Below are 19,235 nucleotides of genomic sequence, written 5' to 3'. Positions count from 1 at the left end.
TCAGAAGAAAATAATTCAAAATCTCCTTCAGTCAACAGCTCCATTTGCTGTCTCCCTCCTCCTCTCCCCCCCAAAAAAAAACCAACAAAGAATAATTAGAATTCATCAAAGAAATGATGCAGGGTGTTTAAAAAAAGATAATATAAAATAAATAAGAGCTATAGATAGACTTGGAAAAAGGATCAATAGCTTAACGGAGGAGATATAAAATCTTACCATAGTACCAAACTCCCTAAAAATCTGAATGGACCAAAGAGAAATTGATGATTCCAAGAGATAAAAAGAATTCTTAAAACAAAGTCAAAAGTGAAAAAAAACAAGAAAAATTCATGTATTTCATATAAAAAGTTACTCACCTGGAAAATTGATTGAGAAGAGATAACACTGTGGTAGCAAAGAATTGAAAATTGAGGAGATTCACTTCATTTGGGACGTGGCTGAACAAGTTGTGGTATATGATTATGATGTATTGTGCTATAAGAAATGATAAGCAGGATTCTTTTAGAAAAACCTGGGAAACTTATGTGATCTGATGTAAAGTGAAATGAGCAAAACCAGGAGAACATTATACACAGTAACAACAATATTGTACTGATAATCAACTGTGAAAGACTTAGCTACACTATATTACACAATAATGAACCACAACAATTCCAAAGGACACGAGGAAAAATTCTGTCCACTTCTAGAGAGAACTGATGAACTCAGTGCAAATTGAAACATGTTGTTTTCACTTTATTTTTCTTGATTTTTTTTTCTAACATGGCTAATATGGAAATATGTTTTGCCTGACTTCATCTCTATTGGGTGTCATATTGCTTGCTTTCTCAGTAGGTTGTTGGAGGGGCCAGTGAGAGGAAGAGAATTTGGAACTGAAAATAAACATTTTTTGTAAAGGAGATATCTCAAGAATCATAGGTTATCTGAAATCAATGACAAAAAAAAACCTGGATATCATATTTTAAGAAATTATTAAAATAAATCACAGATACTTTGAATGTTATTTGCATTTTTTTTATTCTATACAGAAGTCTTACAAAAACACTTTCATAATGAATGATAGGTATGCTGAAATATTTCAAATTTATTCATTTAACAACCTGTGTACTTTGGGAGAGGCTGATAAAATTCTCATATTTCTTTGTATTTCATCACTTTGTGGGTAACATTTTATACTAAAAGGGTTTCAAATTAAAAAAAATGATCTCTTGGGCCCATCCTAAGTTGTGTTGCCAAAGTGGATGAAATATTTTAAAAATTCACCAAACCAACAAAATTTTTGGTTCACAGGATGCCCGAAAATCAGTTTATTTTTTTTTCAATATAACTGTGTCTCTATATCATCAGAACTGTTCTACTAAATTGGTCCAGCCAATGGAAATAAAAAGTCAATATTGAAATGGAAGGAGCACCTACTTAAGATGTAGGAGATCTGACTACTAGTCCCAATTTTGCCACTTCCTAGTTATTTAGTTATTGATTTGTCACATAATTTCTTTGAGGTGTAGTTTCCTCATCTGTAAAACTGGCATATCTATCTGCTCTGCATTCTTCCTAGGATGTGTTAAGATTTTATGCAACGTTTGGAAAAGTTTTTATAAAATATTTAGCATTATCCAAATGTAAAAAATGATAAATACAATGATTCTGAACTAATATTGCTATCAACAAAACTTAGGAGAACAAATGATTGAATTTTTCATTTTTCACTTAGTTATGTGGAATCATAGAGATATAGTCTAAATCAGCTGGTTTGTTTTTTTTTTTCCCCTCTCTGCCTAATAGTCTTAAAGTAGGCTTTAACATGGATAAGGAATGGTAATAAAAAAAAATCAATGAAGGTAAAGCTTGTAAATGTAGTAAAAAGGAATTTGAGAAACAATGTGATGTGATTATAATAATGTCACATACTTAAATATTTTGAGTTATTTATTACAGAATTTAGCAATAATGAAAGATTTGAGACTAGAAATCAGCGAGACAACAAATGTTCAGTGTTAAAGATGGAAATGTTATAACAACTTACTTCAGAGCTGTCTATTCTTAAACATTTACCAAAACATAATAAAGCAGCAATAATCATATTTTTGCTGTGTGAAGATAGGTATCTTTTTCATTAATTCAATTAAATATCAACTATTTACTGTATGCAGAAATTTGAAAAGGGCTAAAACAAACATGAATAAATACTATGTGATCCATGCATTCAAGCAATTTTGTCTTTGAAAAAACAGGGCATTTACACATGAAACATTTAGAGTACAATTTGAGGCAAGAAAAGTGATTTTTCCTTGTCGGGAGTCTTGTTGATATCATAAATAGTACTGCTTAGAAAGTTTTAATACTTTTACTAATAGTCCTTAGCTACTAGAATTTCATGTGCTTAGCTTTCTGTACTTAGAAACTTGCTACAAATGTTTATAATCTATCCAGAGGTTTCAATTTATCTATAATTTAGTGTATAGTCCTAAGGCTAAAATTCGTTTATGTTCTAAAGAAGCTTCATTATATTTAGCATTTGTGGTCTTAAAGTCTCAATTCTTGAGAAATCCATTATGTTTAAAATCAAGTTAGTGTGGAGTCACGTGTACAATATTTTAATTTAGTCCTTTTTTTTTCTCTTGAAAAACAGATGTAGAAGGCTTGATCTTCAGCCTTTAGCTTACCTTTGGCGTCGAAACCAGGAAGATTTGCTTAGAGAAATGATATCATCTGACATCCAAGCTATGATCATCAAAGTAGCAGCTTTTGGTAGGTATTCAGACTTTCAGGGGAGCTGTCTGTTACCACTCATAAGCACCTGTAGAAAAAGAGAGGAAGATTTTCAATATAAAAACAGAAACTATAGAGTAGGATAAAGAATTTGGTTAAAACACTCATGAATAGGTGAAGAAAGGGTGAATTTTTAAATGTATCTTTGGCCATTTATTGGAGTAATTAATGGACTTCCCTCCTTCTCAGTGAACATACTTTATTGTTCATTTTACTTCAGACCTAAAAACATGATATTATTTTCCTTGATTAAACTTCTTAAATCTAAGACCTATTTATGACATTCTTAATTCATTTTCTCATATCACACTCAAAACTTTTCATGTGTATTAATAATTATGAGCATTTTGTGAGTTTTCGCTAGACTCAGTGTCTCTACTAGGTCAAATGAATGAAATTGTCAATTTACCTTTCAGATGTTTTGAAAATTACTTTAGACGTTTGGCTTTGTTTTTCCTGTTTGTTTTTTTTTAAAGCATAAGAAGTTGTGCTTGATTTTTTTTTGGGGAGGGGGGGCGTCTGGAATTGATTGGAATTTTTTTTTAGTTAGCATAGATACATCTGATATGTATCATTATGTATGTAATGTGAAATATTGGGCTTATTATCAAATTCATAGAATCATGCCCATTTCTCAGATCTTTAGGATGTGAACCCGATAAAACTACTGGGTTCCTTTACAGAAAATTACCTTAAGACCAAAAGATTTAGGGTTGAAATTATTCTTAGAGCTCATCCAGTCCAAAAACATCAGTTTGTAGATGAGAAATCTGAGATGCAGCAAGTTGTACAAGGTTACAAACTAATTATTGTCTGAAGAAGAATTTAAGCCCAAGCCATTTAAAAAAATTTTTTAAATAATTTTTATTGATATATTCTTTTTCTTACTTCATCATAGTTATCACATGTATCTCTGACTCTCCTCCTCTCAGAGTGTCATCCCATTTAACAAATAATATTTTTAGAAAGAGAATAAAATCAGCACAACTGACTAGTACATTGAAAAAATATGTGCAATATGTTACACCTGTGATCCTCCCACCTCCAAAAAGGTTGAGGGTATCTTCCATTTTCCTTCATTCAAGTTCTGCTGGATCTTAATGATTTCATTACATTTACTTTTGATTTTTAGCATGTAATTATACTTTCCATTTTTGTATTTATTGTGTGTATTGTTTTCTTAACTTTGCTTACTTCACTCTGCATTAATCCATATGACTTTTCCATGTTTCTGTGTATTCATCAACACCCATCTTTTCTTACATGACACTAATATTCCATTACATTCATATATCAGAATCTGTTTAGCCATTCCCCAATTGATAGCCATCTACTTTATTTCTTATTCTTAGCTATTGTAAAAAATGCTGTTATAAATATTTCAGAGTATGCGGGGACTTTCTTCTTATTTGAGACTTCCTTGGAATGTAAGCCCAAGGAGTCTCTGGTTCAAAGGCTATAAATATTTTAGTCAATTTATTTGTGTTATTCCAAATTGCTTTACAAAATGGTTGTACCATTTCACAGCTCTACCAACAATGAATTATTGTGTCTATCATTCTACAATCCTTTAAACATTAACTGTTGCCATTTTGTCATTTTTTGTCATTTTTGCCAGTTTGCAGAGTGTGAGGTAAAAACTCAGGCTTGTTTTGATTTGCATTTCTCTTGCTATTAGTGATTTAGAGCATTCTTTCATGTAGTTGTGAATACTTTGCAATAGCTTTTTGACCCCTTATCTATCGAGGAAAAGCTATTAGTTATTTGTAGAAGATAGACAGATAGAGATATAGTTTATGTAACTTGGATAGCAAGCCCTTATAAGAAAAATTTGATACAAAGATTTGTTTTCTCATTCAACTATTCCATTTTTGTCCTAGTTGCATTATTTTTTATCTGTGCAGAAGCTTTTCAGTTTCAAGAAACCAAAGTTTATCTATTTTATCTTTTATAATTGCCTCTATCTCTTGTTTGGTTAAGAGTACATCTTGTTTCCATAGCTATGAGAGGTATATAATCTGTTTCTCTTCTAATTTTTTATACCATAATTTTTAATATTAAGGTCACATATCCATTTAGAATGTGTTGTGGAATATCTTGTAAGGTGTTGGTTTAAGCCTAATTTCTGCCAGAATGCTTTGCAGTTTACCCGATTTCCAATGTAATTGTGTAGCCATTTTGAGTATAATCTTATTATTAATCTCTAAAATAACCTTACTACAAACCATGAATGACTTTTTAGACAAAATTCAACACCTTAAATATTACTCTAAACCATTGCAGAACACATAGTACCATTGATAATGAATGTTTGTCTCCTTATATTTGTGAGAAACTCATTACTAGCTGAAATTATTTTGAATGGTATTCCAGAGTATCTCATTTAGAGAATTTTGCATTTTCAGAGAAAATGAAAGGTTACTCATTTCTATAGATAGCAAAGGTGCCTCTAGCTGCACCTCTTTGGGAACCCCCAGGTAAAGAAACAATTTCAGTGGCAGAGATCATGGTTGTCTTCTTTGGAAGGGGCAGAAGCTGCCTACAGACATTGCTTAGAATATCATAGGTTCCCAAAGTGGGCAATACTACCTCCTGGAGGGCACTGGAATAATGGGAGGGGGTTGGGGGGGTAGTAGCCTCAGGTGCAGTTGGAGAGCATTGAATAAAAATAAGAGAGCCATGGAAGTATAAGGAAAGAAGAGAAGATTAAAAAAATTTTGAAAAACCATTCATACGTGTTTCATCTGTAGTTAACAGAATTACAGTCATAGTGATTACATTATTTTCTAAATAAATATAAAAATGCAAGTTATAACCAATCAGTGGTCAAGTCCACTGACATGTCTTAACAATCAAGTGTTGGCAGGCAAGCATGTTGCACATTGTTGGGAAGTCCAGCGTGCATCAGCAGGAATATGTGCATGTAATGACTTCTTTACAATATGATATGGCAGGAAAAACCCACAGATTTACAATAAATTATTAAATTTAAGATGCGTTATTTTTCCAAAAAATTTATATACTTTTTGAAATGACACAAATTTCAAAAGAAAAACCATTAAAGGGTTAAAGAAAATAGATTGGAGTTGGGGGGGGGGTGCACTGAGTAAATTTTTTTTTTTAAAGGGAGCAGTAGGCCAAATAATTTTTGGAACCTCTGGCTTAGATGATTACCCCTGCTAAACAGCATAACTTGCCTCTTATTAAAAGGTAGGTTTAGTTTATTTTTAGCTTGATTTCATCCAAGCCCCTAAATGATTTAAAGTTCTCCTCAAAGTATCTCTCCCTCCTATTACAAAAACTCTAGAAAGAACCTGAATCATTTAAAATGAGTGATAAAAATTTACCTTATTACCCTCTGGTTAAGATTGCCATTTATATTAGTTTAGTTAAATGTTCTTAGTTTTCTTTTGTTTTTATACTTTATCTTTTAGTGGCAGTTTTAGGTATTAAGCACTTAAGTAAAACTCAGTTCTGTGCTGATTTGTCCTCTGAGTCTCACTAATTTTAACATTTGCAGCACACTGTTGCCACAGATGACCTGCATCTTGCAAATATGAAAAATATATTCAAATACATTTTTTAAAAAGGGTTTATTGCGTGGCACATGCTTTATAACAATATAGAAACAGACAAGAAACATATTAATGATATAACATATCATTTTAGAATTGTAAGCCTTCAAGCAGTTTTTCATATAAAACCGTCAAAAATAGTTTTAAATGAAAAAGGGACACTAGGACCTTTTATTTTGGGGTCAATAGAGTTTTGTAGCCTGTTAGACCAAAGAATGGCTGCTATAATAAGAAAGAGCCAATTCTATATGAATGGATAAAAATATATGTCTAATAATTGTATAATCTTGGTATCTGACAAGTCTTGTGACCAGGATTCCTATGAAAGTTTCATTTTAAGAGCTCATCTTAAAAGGAGTTCTGTGGAGAACATTTTTCCTCATTGAATTGTATTCTGTTAGATGGTCTTTACCTCAAAAAGTAATAGAATCTTCCTAATACCAGATTGCTACTATTTAAAAATTTTTGAGTTCAAGTGAGTAGTGGCTAAAACACAAGCCACCTATTTCAAAGGAAATAACTTTTTTAAGATTAATTTATTTTTAGTTTTCAACATTTATTTTCACAAGATTTTGAGTTACAAATTTTCTCCCCATCTCTTCCCTCCCCCCCCCCCCAGCTGGCATGCATTCTGATTAGCCCTTTCTCCATTCTGCCCTTCCTTCTATCACCACCCCACCTTATCCACTTCCCCCTTAATTTCTTGTAGGGCAAGATAGATTTCTATACCCCATTGCCTGTATATCTAATTTCCTAAGTTACATGTAAAAACAATTTTTAACATTTGTTTTTAAAACTTTGAGTTCCAAATTTTCTCCCTTCTTCCTTCCCCACCCACCCTCATTGAGAAGGCAAGCAATTCAATATAGGTTATACGTGTTTCATTATGAAAAATACTTCCACAGTAGTCATGTTGTGAAAGACTAACTATATTTCCCTCCATCCTATCCTGCTGCCCATTTATTCTATTTTCTCCTTTGACCCTGTCCCTTTTCAAAAGTGTTTGCTTCTGACTACCCCCTCCCCCAATCTGTCCTCCCTTCTATCATCCCCTTCTTTTATCCCCTTCCCCCTACTTTCTTGTAGGATAAGATACTCAATTGAGTGTGTATGTTTTTCGCTCCTTAAGCCAAATCCAATGAGAGTAAGGTTCACTCATTCCCTTTCACCTCCCCCTCTTCTCTTCCATTATAATAGCTTTTTCTTGACTCTTTATGTGAGATAATTTACCTCATTCTCTCTCCTTTTTTTTTTTTAATGCAATTTATTTATTTAACATATTTGGTTTTCAGCATTGATTTTCACAACAGTTTGAATTACAAATTTTCTCCCCATTTCTGCCCTCCCCCCCCACTCCAAGATGGCGTATATTCTGGTTGCCCTGTTCCCCAGTCAGCCCTCCCCTCTATCACCCCCCTCCCCTCTCATCCCTTTTTCCCTTCCTTTCTTGTAGGGCAAGATAAATTTCTACGCCCCATTGCCTGTGTATCTTATTTTTTAGTTGCATACAAAAAGTTTTTTTGTTTTTGAACATCTGATTTTAAAACTGTGAGTTCCAAATTCCCTTCCCTCTTCCCTTCCCACCCACCCTCCCTAAGAAGTTGAGCAATTCAACCTAGGCCACACATGTATTATTATGTATAACCCTTCCACAATACTCATGTTGTGAAAGGCTAACTACATTTTGCTCCTTCCCAACCCATCCCGCTTTATTGAATTTTCTCCCTTGACCCTGTCCCCTTTCCAAAGTGTTTGTTTTGATTACCTCCACCCCCATCTGCCCTCCACTCCATCATCCCCCCCCCTTTTATTTTTTTTTATCTTCCTCCCTCTTCTTTCCTGTGGGGTAAGATACCCAACGGAGTATGTATGGTATTCCCCCTCAGGCCAAATCTGATGAGAGCAAGGTTCACTCATTCCCCCCTCACCTGCCCTCTCCCCTCCTCCCATAGAACTGCTTCCTCTTGCCACCTTTATGCGAGATAATCCACCCCATTCTATCTCTCCCTATCTCCCTCTCTCAGTATGTTACTCTCTCATCCCTTAATTTCATTTTATTTCTTTTAGATATCTTCCCTTCATCCTCAACTCACCCTGTGTCTGCTCTCTCTCTTTTACATATATATATATACACATACATACACATACATACATATACACATAGATACATACATACATACACATTCACTTATATATATACTTAAACATATATATATATGCATATATATATATATATGCATATTCCCTTCAACTACCCTAATACTGCGGTCTCATGAATCATATTCATCATCTTTCCATGTAGGAATGTAAACAAAACAGTTCAACTTTAGTAAGTCCCTTGCAATTTCCGTTTCTTGATTACCTTTTCATGCTTCTCTTGATTCTTGTGTTTGAAAGTCAAATTTTCTATTCAGTTCTGGTCTTTTCACTGAGAAAGCTTGAAAGTCCTCTATTTTATTGAAAATCCATATTTTGCCTTGGAACATGATACTCAGTTTTGCTGGGTAGGTGATTCTAGGTTTTAATCCTAGCTCCATTGACCTCCGGAATATCGCATTCCAAGCCCTTCGATCTCTTAATGTAGAAGCTGCCAGATCTTGGGTTATTCTGATTGGGTTTCCACAATACTCAAATTGTTTCTTTCTGGCTGCTTGCAGTATTTTCTCCTTGATCTGGGAGCTCTGGAATTTGGCGACAATATTCCTAGGAGATTTCTTTTTGGGATCTATTTGCGGAGGCGATCGATGGATTCTTTCAATTTCTATTTTGCCCTGTGGCTCTAGAATATCAGGGCAGTTCTCCTTGATAATTTCTTGAAAGATGGTATCTAGGCTCTTTTTTTGATCATGGCTTTCAGGTAGTCCAATAATTTTTAAATTATCTCTCCTGGATCTATTTTCCAGGTCAGTGGTTTTTCCAAGGAGATATTTCACATTGTCTTGCATTTTTTCATTCCTCTGGTTCTGTTTCATAATATCCTGATTTCTCATAAAGTCACTAGCTTCCACTTGCTCCAATCTAATTTTTAAAGTAGTATTTTCTTCAGTGGTCTTTTGGACCTCCTTTTCCATTTGGCTAATTCTGCCTTTCAAGGCATTCTTCTCCTCATTGGCTTTTTGGAGCTCTTTTGCCATTTGAGTTAGTCTATTTTTTAAGGTGTTGTTTTCTTCAGTGTATTTTTCAGTATTTTTGGGGGGTCTCCTTTAGCAAGTCATTGACTTGTTTTTCATGGTTTTCTCGCATCCTTCTCATTTCTCTTCCCAATTTTTCCTCTACTTCTCTAACTTGCTTTTCCAAATCCTTTTTGAGTTCTTCTATGGCCTGGGGCCAGTTCATGTTTTTCTTGGAGGCTTTTGTTGTAGGCTCTATGACTTTGTTGTCTTCTTTAGGCTGTATGTTTTGGTCTTCTTTGTCACCAAAGAAAGAATCCAAAGTCTGAGACTGAATCTGGGCGCGTTTTCGCTGCCTGGCCATATTCCCAACCAACTAACTTGACCCTTGAGTTTTTCAGTGGGGTATGACTGCTTGTAGATTACAGAGTTCTATGTTCTACGTTTGGGGGGGAGGTGCCAGCTCTGTCAGAGCCGCACTCCTCCTTCCCCAAGGACCCCCAGTCCAGACTGGCCTCAGATCTTTGGCAGGCTGTGCACCCCTGCTGTGATCTGCCACTTAATTCCTCCCACCAGGTGGGCCTGGAGCCGGAAGTAACAACAGCTGTAGCTGCCCCACCTCCGCTGCCCCCGGGGCTGGAAGCCGAACCAGGAACTCCTTCCACTCCCGCAGCTTTTCCCACTAACCTTCTCCGCAGTCTTTGGTGTTTGTGGGTCGAGGGGTCTGGTAACTGCCGCAGCTCACATATTCAGGGCGCTAGGGCCCCCTCCGCCCGGCTTGTGGTCTGGATCGTCCACGCCGCTCAGGCTGGGCTCTGCTCCACTCCGTTCCCAGCTCCCAGCTCCCAGCTCCGTGTGGAATAGAGCTCACCCAGAGACCATCCGGGCTGTCCTGGGCTGGAGCCCCGCTTCCCTCTGCTGTTCTGTGAGTTCTGCCGTTCTAGAATTGGTTCAGAGCCATTTTTATAGGTTTTTGGAGGGACTTGGGTACGGAGCTCACTCTAGTCCGTGCTTACCAGCCGCCATCTTGGCTCCGCCCCCATTCTCTCTCCTTTTTCTCCTTCTCCCAATATATTCCTCTCTCACCCCTTAATTTTATTTTTTAGATGTCATCCCTTCATATTCAACTCACCCTGTACGCTCTGTCTTTATATATGTATATTCCCTTCCACTATCCTAATACTGGAAAAGATTTCATGAGTTACAAATATCATCTTTTCATGTAGGAATGTAGATAGTTCAACTTTAATAAGTCCCTTTTGATTTCAGTTTTTCTTGTTTTTCTTTTCATGCCTCTTTTCATTCTTTTATTTGAAAGTCAAATTTTCTATTCAGCTCTGGTGTTTTCATAAAGAATGCTTGAAAGTCCTCTGTTTCACTGAAAGTCCATTTTTTCCCCTGAAGTATTATACTCAATTTTTCTGGGTAGGTGATGCTTGGCTTTAATCTTATATCCTTTGACCTCCGGAATATCATATTCCAAGCCCTTCAATCCTGTAATATAGAAGCCACTACATCTTGTGTTATCCTGATTGTGTTTCCATAATACTCGAATTGTTTCTTTCTGGCTGCTTGTAATATTTTCTCCTTGACTTGGGAACTCTGGAATTTGGCTCCAGTATTCCTAGGAGGTTTTTTTGGGAATATTTTTCAAGAGTCTTTCAATTTGTATTTTACCCTCCGGTTCTAGAGGATCAGGTCAGTTTTCTTTGATAATTTCTTGAAAGATGATGTCTGGGCTGTTTTTTTGATCATGGCTTTCAGGTAGTCCAATAATTTTTAATTTATCTTTATTTGATATTCTATCTACTCTTCATTTACTTATTTATTTAATTTATTTAATTAAATTAATCATATAATTAATTATTTATTTTAATATTTATCTCCTGGATCTATTTTCCAGGTCAGTGGTTTTTCCAATGAGATATTTCACATTTTCTTCTATTTTTTCATTCTTTTGGTTCTGTTTCATAATTTCATAATTTCTCATAAAGTCATTAACTTCTATTTGCTCCATTCTAATATTTAAGCAATTATTTTCTCCAGTGAGCTTTTGGACCTCCTTTACCATTTGGCCAATTCTGCTTTTTAAGGCATTCTTCACCTCATTGGCTTTTTGGAGCTCTTTTGCCATTTGGGTTAGTCTATTTTTTAAGGTGTTATTTTCTTCAGTATTTTTTGGGTCTCCTTTAGCAAGCTATTGACTCATTTTTCATGGTTTTCTTGCATCATTTTCATTTCTTTTCCCAATTTTTCCTCTACTTCTCTTACTTGATTTTCAAAATCCTTTTTGAGCTGTTCCACGGCCTGAGACCAATTCATATTTTTCTTGGAGGCTTTTGATGTAGGATCTTTGACTTTGTGGTCTTCTTCTGGTTGTATGTTTTGATCTTCTTTGTCACCAAAGCAAGATTCTGTAGTCTGATTTTTTTTACACTGTCTGCTCATTTTCCCAGCCAATTGTTTGACTTTTGAGCTCTTTGTGAAGGTATGAGTGGAGAGTGCTCTGTCCCAAGCTTCAGGGATTTTGTGCAGCTGTTTTCAGAGCTACTTCTAGGCACCTATAAACTTTCAGTTCTTCTGAAGTGATATGATCCAAGGAGAGGTGTTTACCCATCTCCTGGCCTGTGCTCTGGTCTGTGAGTTACCTCACACACTCTTTTCTGCCTTGGAACTGTGAGGAGGACTCCCTCTCCACAGCCACCACAAGCTCTTCCTCAGTAGTGCTTCTCTTCACCTCAGGACCACCAATCAGGGCTGTGATCCAGATCCAAGCAGGGCAAAGGAAGAGAATCCTGCCTCAGCTGCAGCAAAGAGATCCCTGCACTCCTGCTCTGATCAGTCACTTGATTCCCCCCACCATCTGTGGGCCTGGAGCTCCAGAAGTAGCAGCAGCTCTGCTGCTGCTGCTGCTGCTGCCGCCACCACTGCCACCTCTCCCACCCCAGGGCTGGGGCTAGACTGAGTTCTTTGTCCAACAGAGTTTTCCCACTGACCTGCTAAGTTGTCTTTTTCATTTATTGGATTAGATGCTGGAAACTGCCACAGCTGCCAGTGATTCTGTGCCCTGAGGCCTACTGGTCTGCTCTGACCCAGTCTGTGTGGCTTGGCCCACAGTGGGCTGCGCTGCACTCCCAGCACCATGGGATAGAAATTCCTGGCGTCCTTCCTGGATGTCTTGGGCTGGAGACTTGTTTCACTCTGTCATTTTGCAGGTTCTGTAGGTCTAGAATTTGTTTAGAGTTATTTTTTACATTAACATGGAGGCATTTTCGGAGAGCTCAAGCAAGTCCCTGCTTTTAACTCTGCCATCTTGGCTCCACCCACCCTCCTACCCCAACCCCACCACACCACTCCCAACCCACCCCACCAAGGAAATAACTTTTAACATACAGATTAGAATCTAGGGTCAGAGGATCTCCTGCAGTCATATGAAACCAGTGACCAGGGGACAAGGAGCATCTCACTATCCACAAGGAATCCCTTTTCAGCTTCAGCCTTGCACTAGGTCTCCTCTATCACAGTGATGAACACCTTTGCAAGTATACATCTTGTTTTATGCCTCACCTAAATGTTTATGATCATAGAGTTATTGAAGAGAGGTAGTTATATCTTTCACAGAGTGTTGAATAACTTTGATGAGTGGATGGGAGGCAGTTTATTGGAAAAGATCCTTTAAGGTGACTTCTTTTTCCTACTGAATCAAATGCTTTTTAATCATCAACAAAGAGCAAGCACAATGGGATCTTGTATTGTCTTCATCTTTTCGTTACAGAGTTGTAAAGATTATGGTCTGTCATAGAATATTGCTTTCAAAAATGGGCTTATTCTCTACTAATTCCTTCATTTAGAATGCCCTTGATTTATATGTAGATGACTCTCTCATAAAGATTTTATAGATAGGAAAGTAGACACTGAAATCCTGAAGTCATTTTTTGAGATATTAAATACATTTTTCACCCCTTTTGTATCTTTCTGTTCTTTAAGTAAGTCCTGAATGAATCCCATAATGCCCTCACAATTCAGTAAACTTCACCATTGATGGTGTCTACATGTATTTGGTCTAATCTGTCATCTTTCAACATCTTTATTTAGTGTCATTTCTAACTTATTATAAGGATTTCCTCTCCATTTTCCATCAGCAATTCTACTTGGTTTCTACTCCCCACAATATCACACAGCCCCTCACCTCTGCCCCTCCCCCCATAAGCTGATCACCTTTCCACTTTCCTTAATTTTCGGTACTTAATACCTTCTCAAAGCCCCCAGTTGCCTCCGTCCTCTGATTGGAGGGCTGAAGGTGAGCAATCATATCCTCCCCATTTCTTGTTGTTGTTTTTCAGCCGTTTTTCCGGGGTGTCAAACTCTTTGTGAAGCCATTTGGGGTTTTCTTGTTAAAAACACTGGAATGCCTGGCAGCTTCCTTCTCCAGCTCATTTTTCAGATGAGGAGTTTGAGGTAAGCAGGGTGAAGTGACTTGCCCAGGATCACCCACCTAGTAAGTGCCTGAGGTCAGATTTAAACTCAAGAGGATGAATCTTCCTGACTTGAGGCCCAGAGTCCTACCCGCTGTGCCGTCAAGCTGCCCCAAAAGGTATTCTTGGCAAAGATACTAGAGTCGTTATTATTTCCTTCAACAGTGGAGTAAGGCAAATAGAGGTTAAATGAGTTGCCCAGGATCATACAGCTAGTAAACATCTAAGGTTGGATTTGAACTATGTCGTTGTAACTCCAGGCCCAGCACTCTGTCCACTGAGCCACCTAGCTAGCTCTACAAGTTTCAGAACTTTGCAGTTAACTCTCCATTTTGCATCAGCAGCTCTCCTTGTTTTCCATTCCACAAAATATCATATTCTTCTGGTCTTCTTATCTTATCACCCCTCCTCCCTTTTCACTTTCCTTCTCTAGGTTGCCTTCCTTCGTTAGATTATAAAGTGTCTCAGTGCAGGGGCTGCCTTTCTTTTTCTTAAATTCTTTTTTTTTTTTTAATAAATTTCTTTATTTATTTTTAGTTTACCACGCACGGTTCTACATAGTTTTGAGTTCCAGTTTTTCTCCCCTCCCTCCCCCCTCCCTCCCCAAGACGGCATGAAGTCTCATATAAGTGTCATGTATAACTTCACATTGAATTAATTTATGCACTAGTCAAGTCGTGGAGAAGAATTTTGACCAATGGAATGAATCATGAGAAAGAAGAAACAGAACCAAAAAAAAACAAAAAAAACCCCCAAAAACAAAAACAAAAGAGAAGCAGAAAAGGCGAGCATGTAGCGTGCCTCAGTCTGTATTCAAACTTCGCAGTTCTTTGTCTCGATGAAGATAGCATTCTCCATCGTGAGTCCCCTGGAGTTGTCCTTGCCCCTTAGGTTGCTGAGAAAAGCACAGTTTGTCAGGGTTGGTCCTCACGGAATCCATATATCTGTGGCTGTGCACAACGTTCTCCTGGCTCTGCTCCGCTCACTCAGCATTATGTCGTGTAGGTTTTTCCAGGTTGTTATGAAGTCTGCATCATCCCCATTTCTTATGGCACAGTAGTAAAATTCTTTAAATGACAAACAGGATTTATATTTGATCCTGGAGGTTACTGGGAGGCTTTTACATTTATTCAGTTGGGTGTTGACATGGTTACACCTGCAGTTTAGGAAAATCACTTTGACAGCTGAGTGGAGAATGGACTGAAATAAAGACTTGTGGAGATGAAGGCCCACATCAGGGTGGTTTCTGTATTAAGAGGAGAGAGAAGGGGAATGAATATTTGCGAGAAGTTACAAACGTGAAATTGACAGGCCTTGGCAACGGATTGGATATTGGAACGTAAGAGACAGTGAGGAGTCAAAGGTGACGTTTAGGTTTTGAGCCTGACACAGTTGGGAGAATGGTTATGCCCTTGTCAGTAATAAGGAAAAATTGAGAGTGGGCAGAGTTTGAGGGGAAATATAATTAATTCAGTTTTGAATGTGCTTTTGACTGTGATTTCTGTTTGACAAGTCAAGTGTTTGCTGACTAAAGCACTTTTTTTGGGTATTTTTCTTTATTTTAAACTTAAATACAAAATGAGAAAAGAAAAAGTAATCATTGCCATGTACACAGCAGACCAAAAGAAAGGATTCAGTATAAAACAATAAATTTCCATTTCAACAAGTATTGAACCCTAACTTAGGGTTAGGGTTAGGGTCAGGGTTAGGGTGCACATGCTACATGTTGTTTTCAAAGCTGCCTAGCTGTTCTTTGCTTCCTTGTTGGTTTTCTTTTGTTCTCTGTTTTACTTTACTTTTTTCCCCCTTCCCCAACAAAGAAGCCTACAATTAAGCATGGTTATATATACAAATACATAGATATCTATAAACATAAACATTCATACATACACACTCACAGACACACAGACACAGACACACACACACACAGACAGTGCATCTTCCTTCATAAGTCCAAGGCTTTCGATGTTTTTTCTAAATCAACCAGCTCATTATTTCCTGCACCACAGTAGTGTTGCAACCCAATAGAAATCATCCTTTTTACACTTCAACAATGCTTTCACTTGATAATATAGTTTAAGTTCTGATACTGCTGAGTCTACTTCCTTTACATCTTTTTTCCCCTGGTTTCTTTGAAGTTCCTGACCTTTTGTTCTTCCAAATGAACTTTGTTTTTATTTTTTCTAACTTAATAAAATAAATTTTTTTTAGTAATTTAATTGGGATGACATTGAATATATAGATTAGTTAGGTAAAATTGTCATTTTCAAAATTATATTGGCTTTACCTACCCATGAACAATAAATATGACTTCAGTTATTTAGATCTGAGTTTATTTGTATAAAAAGTGTTTTATGTTTATGTTCATATAGTTCCTGTGTCTGTTTTGATGGTATACAGTCAGGTACTTTCTACTGTCTAGATATTCAAAGTGGTCTAAAACAGTGTTGAATAATATTGTTGACACATGGTATAGTTTCTCTATTTTTCACTTTTGTTTAAATCTATTTTAACTTTAACTTTGTTTGAGATCATGATTACTATCCCTGCTTTTTTAACATACCAAATTCTACTCCTGCCCTTTGTTTTATCTTTGTGTGTATCTCTCCTGAAAGCAACATATTGTTGAATTCAAATTTTAATCTGTTATCCATCTCTGTTTTATTAGTAAATTTGTCCCATTCACATTCTAAGCTATGATTATTTGTATATTTTCTTCCTTCCTATTTTTCCTCACTATCCTTCTCACCCTATTTATCCTATCCCTCCTTCATTTCTCTCCTTTACTTCTACCATCTGCCTTGCCTTCCTATTGCTTAACCATCCATCCAAGAGGCCCTCCCTTATCCTCTCCGCTCCCATCCTCTTGCCCTCTTATTTCTTTCTGAATTTAGAAGACTTTCATATCTTCTAAGATATATATGTTGTTCCCTCTTTAGCCTATTCCCCATGTGAGTAAGGATCCAGCACTACCAGTCCTCTCTCTACTAACTTCTTCTATATCATATTTTTCCTTTTATGCTCATTTGCATGAGATAATTACTCCTTTTTATCTCTCCCTACACAGTTTTATTTCTTTAAAATCACCCCATAATACTCAGCTTAGCTCATGCCTTTCTTTCAAACTCCCCAAATAATGGTGACAGTAGTAAGAGTACTGCTAATATTTTCACATATACAAAGTAAAGTATTTGAATTTATTGAGTGCCTTATAATTGGTCTATAACAGGGCTGTCCAAAATATGGCCCACAGACCACATGCAGCCCCTGCAGGGCAATTGAAAAATTAAAATAATAATTTGCATGGGATGCGTATTAGATTTTTTAATTCCATCACTAATAAATAATCTTGTTGATGTTAATTTTCTTTTTTAACAATATATTTTTATTTGCTTCCATTTATTCATTACCAGTACTTAAGAAAACAAGTGACTTTGAAATTGGTGGTAAATTATCTATATTTTAAAATATCTTGATATTCTTTTGTTTTGTTTTGTTTTTTTTCTCTTTTTTTGTATTTTATTACTGTTTATTATGTATTATTAGTTTTCAACATTGATTTCCACAAGATTTTGAGTTACAAATTTTCTCCCCATTTCTACTCCCCCCCCCACTTCAAGATGGCATATATTCTGATTGCTCCATTCCCCATTCAGCATTCCTTTCTGTCACCCCAGTCCCCCACCCCTGCCAAAAACCCTTACCCCTTACTTTCTTGTAGGGCAAGATAGATTTCTATACCCCATTGCCTGTATATCTTATTTCCATTACATGCAAAAACAACTTTTTTTTTGAACACCTGCTTTTAGAACTTTGATTTGCAAATTCTCTCCCCTCTTCCCTCCCTACCCACCCTCCCTAAGAAGGCAAGCAATTCAACATAGCCCACACATGTATCAATATGCAAAACACTTCCACAATAATCATGTTGTGAAAGACTAACTATATTTCCCTCCCTCCTAACCTGTTCCCCTTTATTCAATTTTCTCCCTTGACCCTGTCCGTTTTCAAAACTGTTTGCTTTTGATTGCCTCCTCCCCCAATCTGCCCTCCCTTTTATCATCCCGCCTTTCTTATCCCCTTCCCCTGCTTTCCTGTGGGGTAAGATATCCAATTCAGTGTGTATGTTATTCCCTCCTCAAGTCAAATCGAATGAGAGCAAGATTCACTCATTTCCCCTCCCCTGCCCCCTCTTCCCTTCCAACAGAACTGCTTTTTCTTGCCACTTTTATGTGAGATAATTTACTCCATTCTGTCTCTCCCTTTCTCCTCTCTCAATATATTCCTCTCACCCCTTAATTTTATTTTTTAGATATCATCCCTTCATATTCAACTCACCCTGTGCCCTCTGTCTCTCTCTCACTGTCTCTCTCTCAATGTGTGTATATGTGTGTATGTATATATATATATACATACACACATATATATATATACACATATATATACACACATATATATATACATATATATATATATGTATGTATGTATTCCCTTCAACTACCCTAATACTGAGAAAGATCTCATGAATTACACACATCAAATTTCCTTGTAGAAATGTAAACAAAACAGTTCAACTTTAATATGTCCCTTATGATTTCTTTCTTGTTTACCTTTTCATGCTTCTCTTGATTCTTGTATTTGAAAATCGAATTTTCTATTCAGGTCTGGTCTGTTCATTGAGAAAGCTTGAAAGTTCTCTATTTTATTGAAAGTCTATATTTTGCCTTGGAGCATTATACTCAGTTTTGCTGGGTAGGTGATGCTTGGTTTTAATCCTAGCTCCATGGACCTCCAGAATATCATATCCAAACCCTTTGGTCCCTTAATGTAGAAGCTGTTAGATCTTGTATTATCCTGATTGTGTTTCCATAATACTCAAATTATTTCTTTCTGGCTGCTTGCAGTATTTTCTCCTTGATCTGGGAACTCTGGAATTTGGCAACAACATTCCTAGTAGTTTTCTTTTTGGGATCTTTTCCAAGAGGTGATCAGTGGATTCTTCCAATTTCTATTGTACCCTCTAGTTCTAGAATATCAAGGTAGTTTTCCTTGATAATTTCTTGAAAGATGATGTCTAAGCTCTTTTTTTGATCATGGCTTTCAGGTAGTCCAATAATTTTAAAATTATCTCTCCTGGATCTATTCTCCAGGTCAATTTCCAATGAGAAATTTCACATTGTCTTTCATTTTTCATTCCTTTGGTTCTGTTTTATAATTTCTTGATTTCTCATAAATTCACTAGCCTCTAATTGCTCCAATTTAATTTTTAAGGTTTTATTTTCTTCTGTGGTTTTTCGGACCTC

The 19,235-nt window shown here is 36.5% G+C and overlaps 1 protein-coding gene across 2 annotated transcripts in view; it reads left to right on the top strand.

The window, feature by feature from the left end:
- DPH6 (diphthamine biosynthesis 6) overlaps positions 1 to 19,235 on the top strand; it is a 475,806-nt gene that overhangs the window by 130,985 nt on the left and 325,586 nt on the right. For both annotated transcript variants that reach the window (XM_036736795.1, XM_036736794.1), the window contains exon 5: positions 2,633 to 2,751. In XM_036736795.1, the coding sequence (XP_036592690.1) occupies positions 2,633 to 2,751 (119 nt within the window). The remainder of the gene's footprint in view (positions 1 to 2,632; positions 2,752 to 19,235) is intronic.

This window comes from Trichosurus vulpecula, chromosome 8, assembly GCF_011100635.1.
Source record: "Trichosurus vulpecula isolate mTriVul1 chromosome 8, mTriVul1.pri, whole genome shotgun sequence".
In the NCBI taxonomy this organism is placed as follows: Eukaryota; Metazoa; Chordata; class Mammalia; order Diprotodontia; family Phalangeridae; genus Trichosurus; species Trichosurus vulpecula.
The sequence above is the reverse complement of the archived record's forward strand: the minus strand, read 5'-3'. Positions and strand labels throughout refer to the sequence as shown.